Here is a 10,000-nt window from a genome sequence, read left to right as displayed (position 1 = left end):
CTATGTACAGTGTTATATTATCAGCTATGTACAGTGTTTTATTATCAGCTATGTACAGTGTTTTATTATCAGCTATGTACAGTGTTTTATTATCAGCTATGTAGTGTTTTATTATCAGCTATGTACAGTGTTTTATTATCAGCTATGTACAGTGTTTTATTATCAGCTATGTAGTGTTTTATTATCAGCTATGTACAGTGTTTTATTATCAGCTATGTACAGTGTTATATTATCAACAATGTACAGTGTTTTATTATCAGCTATGTACAGTGTTTTAATATCAGCTATGTACAGTGTTATATTATCAGCTATGTACAGTGTTTTATTATCAGCTATGTAGTGTTTTATTATCAGCTATGTACAGTGTTTTATTATCAGCTATGTACTGTGTTATATTGTCAGCTATGTACAGTGTTTTATTATCAACTATGTAGTGTTTTATTATCAGCTATGTACAGTGTTATATTATCAGCTATGTACAGTGTTTTATTATCAGCTATGTACAGTGTTTTATTATCAGCTATGTACAGTGTTATATTATCAGCTATGTACAGTGTTATATTATCAGCTATGTACAGTGTTTTATTATCAGCTATGTACAGTGTTTTATTATCAGCTATGTACAGTGTTTTATTATCAGCTATGTAGTGTTTTATTATCAGCTATGTACAGTGTTATATTATCAGCTATGTACAGTGTTTTATTATCAGCTATGTACAGTGTTATATTATCAGCTATGTAGTGTTTTATTATCAGCTATGTACAGTGTTTTATTATCAGCTATGTACAGTGTTATATTATCAGCTATGTACAGTGTTTTATTATCAGCTATGTAGTGTTTTATTATCAGCTATGTACAGTGTTTTATTATCAGCTATGTACAGTGTTATATTATCAACAATGTACAGTGTTTTATTATCAGCTATGTACAGTGTTTTAATATCAGCTATGTACAGTGTTATATTATCAGCTATGTACAGTGTTTTATTATCAGCTATGTAGTGTTATATTATCAGCTATGTACAGTGTTATATTATCAGCTATGTACAGTGTTATATTTTCAGCTATGTACAGTGTTATATTATCAGCTATGTACAGTGTTTTATTATCAGCTATGTACTGTGTTATATTATCAGCTATGTACAGTGTTTTAATATCAGCTATGTACAGTGTTATATTTTCAGCTATGTACAGTGTTATATTATCAGTTATGTACAGTGTTATATTATCAGCTATGTACAGTGTTATATTATTACATTTACATTTACATTTAAGTCATTTAGCAGACGCTCTTATCCAGAGCGACTTACAAATTGGTGCATTCACCTTATGATATTATCAGCTATGTACAGTGTTATATTATCAGCTATGTACAGTGTTATATTATCAGCTATGTACAGTGTTATATTATCAGCTATGTACAGTGTTTTATTATCAGCTATGTACAGTGTTATATTTTCAGCTATGTACAGTGTTTTATTATCAACTATGTACAGTGTTATATTATCAGCTATGTACAGTGTTATATTATCAGCTATGTAGTGTTTTATTATCAGCTATGTACAGTGTTATATTATCAGCTATGCACAGTGTTTTATTATCAGCTATGCACAGTGTTTTATTATCAGCTATGCACAGTGTTTTATTATCAGCTATGTACAGTGTTATATTATCAGCTATGTACAGTGTTTTATTATCAGCTATGTACAGTGTTTTATTATCAGCTATGTACAGTGTTTTATTATCAGCTATGTAGTGTTATATTATCAGCTATGTACAGTGTTTTAGCAATGTGTAAATAGTAGTAGTAGGAATAGCAGGGGAAGATAAATAAACAGATACATATTGGTGGTTTTTGTAATGTCGTTTGTTCTTCACTGGTTGCCCTTTTCTCATGGCAACGGGCCACACATCTGGCTGCTGTGACTGCACACTGCGGTATTTCACCTAACAGATATGGGATTTTATCTATGTTTGATTTGTTTTCTAATTCTTTGTGGATCTGTGTGATCTGTGGGAAATATGTGTCTCTAATATGGTCATACATTTGGTAGGAGGTTAGGAAGTGCAGCTCAGTTTCCACCTCATTTTGTGAGCAGTGAGCACATAGCCTGTCTTCTCTTTTGAGAGTCTGTCTATGGCGACCTTTCTCAATAGCAAGGCTATGCTCACTGAGTCTGTAGAATCATTGTGATCATTTTGGGTCAGTCACAGTGGTCAGGTGTTCTGCCACTCTGTACTCTCTAAGGCCAGACAGCATTCACATTTGCTCTGGTTGATTCTTTCCAGTGTGTCAGTTCTTTTTTCTCTTTCTCATAATTTGGTTGGGTCTGATTGTGTTGCTGTCCTGGGGCTCTGTGGGGTCTGTGTTTGTGAACAGAGCCCCAGGACCAGCTGGCTGAGGGGACTCTTCTCCAGGTTCATCTCTCTGAGGGCTTTGTGGTGGAGTGTGTGGGCATCGCTTCTTTTTAGGTGGTTGTAGAATTGAACATCTCTTTTCTGGATGTTGGTAACTAGCAGGTATAGTTCTAGTTCTGCTCTGCATACATTGTTTGGGGTTTTGCACTGTACACAAAGTATATTTTTGCAGAATTCTGCAGTCTCAGCTGGGTGTTGGTCCCATTTAGTGAATTATTGGTTGGTTAGTGGACCCCAGACCTCACAACCATAGAGGGCAATGGGCTCTATAACTGATTTAAGTATTTTTACCCAGATCCTAATTGGGATGTTTAGCCCTCCCTCCCTCCCTCCCTCCCTCCCTCTCTCTCTCTCTCTCTCTCCCTCCATCTCCCTCTCTCTCTCTCTCGCTCTCACCCTCCATCTCCCCTCTCCCTCTCTCTCTCCCTCCCTCCATCTCTCCCTCTCTTTCTCCCTCTCCATCCATCCCACCCTCCATCTCCCCCCCTCTCTCTCTCTCTCCTTCTACCCCCTCCCCCTCCCTCCCTCCTCTTCATCTCCACTTTGGAGACAAAAACAAAAGAACAACATAGAATACCATAACACAGTACAGCCATAAACTGTGTTAGTCTATAATATGTTTGTTATGTGCATGTATATGTTATAACAATATAATACATCAATCTAATTCAATTCAACTTCAATAAGTTAAATTAAAACCCCTATTTTGAAATTGAATTCATTACACTACAACCCCAGACATCACGGATCTCTCCAGAACTGGTGTGGACGTGAACATATAGCTCTGAGGAGGATTTGAATCAGGAAACTGTAATTAGGAAGTAACAATTACCCCGCAACAATCATGGCTGAACACTTCTGTACATTCGGGTGCAAGAGGAAGAGAGGGAGGGAGGGATGGGGAGGGAGGGAGGGGTGGGTGGCTTTCAACATGAATATTTCACATTTGGAGGAGGAGTGGGTGTTCAGCTAACCATGACATACTCACACACACACACGCACACACACACACACACACACACACACACACACACACACACACACACACACACACAACAGGCCTTTGGTTAATGTAATTAACAAACGCTATGCTGTGAGACACAGGACATTAGTGTCCAGCAGTAATCCAGTTTTGTGGTTCCCTATCCTTTCCCCATGGCCCATAGTCCAGCTCTTCATCCATCCACATGTGTGTCTGGATGGAGAAAGCCCTCCCAGATCCAGGGGACAGCTTGTTAGGATCATTTAGGTTCCCGAGTGGTGCAGAGGTCTAAGGCACTGCATCTCAGTGCCAGAGGCATCACTACAGACCTTGGTTCGTTTCCAGACTGTATCACAACCGGCCGTGATTGGGAGTCTCATAGGGCAGCGCACAATTGGCCCAGTGTCGTCCGGGTTACGGTTTAGCCGCGGTAGGCTGTCATTGTAAATAAGAATTTGTTCTTAACTGACTTGCCCAGTTAAATAAAGGTTAAATACATGTTTTATTTGATTATTACTGTAAGTCTGGGGGTCATTTTCCAGGCCCAAGGGACTTCAGTGGTAGTGTATGCTGGTTCCTTTTCTTGAAAGTAGATTTCATGTCTACCCAAACTGTAGTTACACTGTAGTTACCATGTGCATACAAAGGTATGAAGGCCAATGTAACTGACTGTCACGCCCTGACCGCAGAGATCCTGTTTATGTCTCTATTTTGGTTGGTCAGGGCGTGAGTTTGGGTGGGCATTCTATGTCTGGTGTTCTATGTTGTCCTTGTTTTGTATTTCTATGTGTTTGGCCTGGTATGGTTCTCAATCAGAGGCAGCTGTCTATCGTTGTCTCTGATTGAGAATCATACTTAGGTAGCCTTTTCCCACCTGTGTTTGTGGGTGGTTGTTTTCTGTTTTGTGTGTTCACCTTACAGGACTGTTCGTTTATCGTTTTTATTGTTTTGTCAAGTGTTTCATATTTTAATTAAAATACTGAACACTTACCACGTGACTATTCCCTTTCAATTACTGTGACCATCCCCACTCTCTCACTGTGACCATCCCCATTCTCTCACTGTGACCATCCCCACTCTCTTTCTGTGACCATCTCACTCTCTCACTGTGACCATCCCCACTCTCTCACTGTGACCATCCCCACTCTCTTTCTGTGACCATCTCACTCTCTCACTGTGACCATCCCCATTCTCTCACTGTGACCATCTCACTCTCTCACTGTGACCATCCCCATTCTCTCACTGTGACCATCTCACTCTCTCACTGTGACCATCCCCATTCTCTCACTGTGACCATCTCACTCTCTCACTGTGACCATCCCCATTCTCTCACTGTGACCATCTCATTCTCTCACTGTGACCATCCCCATTCTCTCACTGTGACCATCTCACTCTCTCACTGTGACCATCCCCACTCTCTCACTGTGACCATCTCACTCTCTCACTGTGACCATCCCCACTCTCTCACTGTGACCATCTCACTCTCTCACTGTGACCATCCCCATTCTCTCACTGTGACCATCTCACTCTCTCACTGTGACCATCTCACTCTCTCACTGTGACCATCCCCACTCTCTCACTGTGACCATCTCACTCTCTCACTGTGACCATCCCCACTCTCTCACTGTGACCATCCCCAGTCTCTCACTGTGACCATCTCCACTCTCTTACTGTGACCATCCACACTCTCTCTTTGTGACCATCCCCACTCTCTCTCTGTGACTATTCCCTTTCAATTACTGTGACCATCCCCATTCTTTCACTGTGACCATCTGTACTTTCTCACTGTGACCATCCCCAATCTCTCACTGTGACCATCTCCACTCTCTCACTGTGACCATCCCCAATCTCTCACTGTGACCATCCCCAATCTCTCACTGTGACCATCCCCACTCTCTCACTGTGACCATCTGCACTTTCTCACTGTGACCATCCCCACTCTCTCACTGTGACCATCTGCACTTTCTCACTGTGACCATCCCCACTCTCTCACTGTGACCATCTGCACTTTCTCACTGTGACCATCCCCACTTTCTCACTGTGACCATCCCCACTCTCTCACTGTGACCATCTGCACTTTCTCACTGTGACCATCCCCACTCTCTCACTGTGACCATCTGCACTTTCTCACTGTGACCATCCCCACTCTCTCACTGTGACCATCTGCACTTTCTCACTGTGACCATCTCCACTCTCTCACTGTGACCATCTGCACTTTCTCACTGTGACCATCCCCACTTTCTCACTGTGACCATCCCCACTCTCTCACTGTGACCATCTGCACTTTCTCACTGTGACCATCCCCACTCTCTCACTGTGACCATCTGCACTTTCTCACTGTGACCATCCCCACTTTCTCACTGTGACCATCTGCACTTTCTCACTGTGACCATCTGCACTTTCTCACTGTGACCATCTCACTCTCTCACTGTGACCATCTGCACTCTCTCACTGTGACCATCTGCACTTTCTCACTGTGACCATCCCCACTTTCTCACTGTGACCATCCCCACTTTCTCACTGTGACCATCTGCACTTTCTCACTGTGACCATCTGCACTTTCTCACTGTGACCATCCCCACTTTCTCACTGTGACCATCTGCACTTTCTCACTGTGACCATCCCCACTTTCTCACTGTGACCATCCCCACTTTCTCACTGTGACCATCCCCACTCTCTCACTGTGACCATCCCCACTTTCTCACTGTGACCATCTGCACTTTCTCACTGTGACCATCCCCACTTTCTCACTGTGACCATCTGCACTTTCTCACTGTGACCATCCCCACTTTCTCACTGTGACCATCCCCACTTTCTCACTGTGACCATCCCCACTTTCTCACTGTGACCATCCCCACTTTCTCACTGTGACCATCTGCACTTTCTCACTGTGACCATCTGCACTTTCTCACTGTGACCATCTCACTCTCTCACTGTGACCATCTGCACTCTCTCACTGTGACCATCTGCACTTTCTCACTGTGACCATCCCCACTTTCTCACTGTGACCATCTGCACTTTCTCACTGTGACCATCCCCACTTTCTCACTGTGACCATCTGCACTTTCTCACTGTGACCATCCCCACTTTCTCACTGTGACCATCCCCACTTTCTCACTGTGACCATCTGCACTTTCTCACTGTGACCATCCCCACTTTCTCACTGTGACCATCTGCACTTTCTCACTGTGACCATCCCCACTTTCTCACTGTGACCATCTGGGCGGCAAAGACCTGGATGTCGATTAAGGCAGCCCCCCGCACCTCTCTGAATCAGAGGGGTTGGGTTAAATGCGGAAAACACATTTCAGTTGAATACATTCAGTTGTACAACTGACTAGGTATCCCCCTTTCCCCTGTCCATTTCCCATCCCAACTTTCTCACTCTGACCATCTCACTCTCTCACTATGACCATCTCACTCTCTCACTATGACCATCTCATTCTCTCACTGTGACCATCCCCACTCTCTCACTATGACCATCTCACTCTCTCACTATGACCATCTCACTCTCTCACTATGACCATCTCACTCTCTCACTATGACCATCTCACTCTCTCACTATGACCATCCCCACTCTCTCACTGTGACCATCTCACTCTCTCACTATGACCATCTCACTCTCTCACTGTGACCATCTCACTCTCTCACTATGACCATCTCACTCTCTCACTATGACCATCTCACTCTCTCACTGTGACCATCTCCACCCTCTCACTATGAGTTTCCCCCCTACATTTCCCTCCCTCTCTCTCTCCTGAGCGTTCCTATAGTAGCCTCCTAATACCTCACTGCCCCAACCATTCCAGATCGATGAATAAACTTCTCAAGACTGTCGCAGTAGAGAAAATAAACCTTTGCTCTCCTTTAATGACGACTGTAAAGCGGAGGCAATCATGGTATCCCTCCCGTGACATTTCCACGTTCCTGTCTGCTCCACTTACCAGAGACAAACGACCGGGAAACGGGCCGCTGTAGAGATGAAGCTCCCTCCCCCTCCGCCCCAGTCATTACGGCTGTCACCAGGGCCATTTCCACAGTGAAGAATCTGAAACAATAAACCACACCGAGCCCGTTAATAACTGTTAAGGAATCGCATTTGGAAAATTGCATCGAAGCAATAACCTTTTTCTCCCTGTAATTAGATGACAGAGAGGTCCCGCTTTTAATTAAGCCAGCAATTTATAGTGGAGCAGCCATACGTCAAAGTGCAGATTAGCGCCGCATAGTTCATGGAGCAACCTGAGACAAATCTGAACAGAGTTGGTCTGGCAGTCGGACCTTCGACTCGCTTCTGCGCTCCGTGATGCATAGACGGTGTTAATCAATGTTACAGCACGTGCACAGCTAGCATCTATTAGATAGGTTTTGAATGGGGGTCATCTGTCTATTAACACTCATTAGGAGACAAGCAAGGATCTACTTTATCCAAACATTAAACATAGAATAGAATGGAGAGGAATTGAATAGGACTTTTTGTTATATGCTAGCCTCCTAGACTTCCTTCAGCCATTATATAGATTGGCATCATTGTCTAGTTTTAGGAAGAAGTGTTCATTCTCTTCTTTGCAGCCTTCTGGCAATTCATTAAAGAGATTCTACAGAACTTTTGTTGACTTCTAACCAGTAGTTCTGAAAGTAGGGCTCATGAGGCAGGAGTGGTCCCTGGAAATGGCATACTAAGTCACATACGTGCAGATGTGTTCACCACATCATTGCTCTCTCTCTCCCTCTGCTATGTGTGCGTCTTGCTAGCTGTCACTCAAATGGCTGAAGCTCATTGGCTAGAACTGGAATTGGTAGGGGGCTGGCCCACGTGGTGGAAAATGTATGGAAAATGGCGCAGCACAGGTTCCAGAAAAAAAGTTGCCTTCAAACTAGGTACTTGGTGGCTAATTGAGGCGAGGCAGTAATTCTGCTCATAGATTATGCATGTATGAACTACACATTGACACATCCAGTCCAAAGTGGGAGGGTTACAAAATACTTAGCAGTTGCAGAAGTTTCGGAGCATCTCTTTAATTTAACAAACATGTCCAGTGTGAATCTAAATAATGGTGTCATTTCTCTGAGGCCTAATTAATGACATCAAAACACAGACACCTGTGATGTGTTGCTGATTTCATCTGTATTATTCAGTGTTGTGGTCGTATAAAGACATGACCAACACACACACACACACACACACACACACACACACACACACACACACACACACACACACACACACACACACACACACACACACACACACACACACACACACACACACACACACACACACACACACACACACACACACACACACACACACACACGCAGCTCACTCCCAAGCTCCCAGTAGCTGCGATCAACAGCAGACTGCACCAAACCTGTCCTTCAGACGAAGCCATAGACTGAATGAACATGGTGAAATGAACCACATGAAGAGAATACACCCCACCCACCACACTACACAGCCCCCACCAACATGCTCTGAGCCAATGGGCATGAAGAGAATACACCTGACCCACCACACTACACAGCCCCCCCCCCCCCAACATGCTCTGAGCCAATGGGCATGAAGAGAATACACCCCACCCACCACACTACACAGCCCCCACCAACATGCTCTGAGCCAATGGGCATGAAGAGCTGCTGATTTCCTCGTCTGTGTTTACCTGCCATACCAACAACCACATCTGCTGCAGCCAGGAAGGCTGTATGTGTGTGTTTGTGTGTGTGTGTGTGTGTGTGTGTGTGTGTGTGTGTGTGTGTGTGTGTGTGTGTGTGTGTGTGTGTGTGTGTGTGTGTGTGTGTGTGTGTGTGTGTGTGTGTGTGTGTGTGTGTGTGTGTGTGTGTGTGTGTCCGTGTGCGTGCGTGTGCGTGCGTGCGTGTGTGTGTGTGTGTGTGTGTATGTGTGTGTGTGTGTGTGTGTGTAAGGGGGGATGGGACACAGATTCAAAAGGGTCTTTTTTATGTCAACGACTGTATGTCCATACGTGTTTTAAATATCCTGAAAGGTCTGTCGAACAGAAAACCTCAATTTGTGCATGGTGGAAAACACTCACAGTCACAATGTCAGTCTGTGACACTTTTGCAAAAAGAAAGAGTGACAAAACATGACTCATAAATCATTGCAGCAGCAACAACAACGTGAGACAACGGAGTGGGAAAAGACACACCAAAGAGAACATAATATACCAGCAGGCCCTGAATGGAGGAGGGCAGAATCTCTCCCACCCAAACCCCTTCTGATACCCTGAAAACATCCTTTTAGGGGTTTCTCACTTTTGTAAAGAAGCTGATGTCATCCACCCCTAAAGCCCTTGTCCATCCTCCACCCTCCAGGACTCATCTCAATCTCAGACCACAATCCCAGAGGGCTAATGGCAGATTAGGGCTACTGAGTCTTGGAGGAGTTATTATCTCAGATTAGCAGAGGGTCTGTGACTGCAGCCCTATGGCTCCTCCCTCAGCAAAGGTCACACTTCACAACGAGGGAAGAGATGATGTGTAACCCCTTATGTGTGTGTGTGTGTGTGTGTGTGTGTGTGTGTGTGTGTGTGTGTGTGTGTGTGTGTGTGTGTGTGTGTGTGTGTGTGTGTGTGTGTGTGTGTG

At 44.2% G+C, this 10,000-nt stretch overlaps 1 protein-coding gene across 2 annotated transcripts in view; it reads right to left on the bottom strand.

Annotated features, from left to right (window-relative positions):
- LOC139575020 (reticulocalbin-1-like) overlaps positions 1–10,000 on the bottom strand; it is a 47,432-nt gene that overhangs the window by 15,394 nt on the left and 22,038 nt on the right. For both annotated transcript variants that reach the window (XM_071399925.1, XM_071399923.1), the window contains exon 3: positions 7,345–7,448. In XM_071399925.1, the coding sequence (XP_071256026.1) occupies positions 7,345–7,448 (104 nt within the window). The remainder of the gene's footprint in view (positions 1–7,344; positions 7,449–10,000) is intronic.

This window comes from Salvelinus alpinus, chromosome 5 (assembly GCF_045679555.1).
Source record: "Salvelinus alpinus chromosome 5, SLU_Salpinus.1, whole genome shotgun sequence".
Classification (NCBI taxonomy): domain Eukaryota; kingdom Metazoa; phylum Chordata; class Actinopteri; order Salmoniformes; family Salmonidae; genus Salvelinus; species Salvelinus alpinus.
The sequence above is the reverse complement of the archived record's forward strand: the minus strand, read 5'-3'. Positions and strand labels throughout refer to the sequence as shown.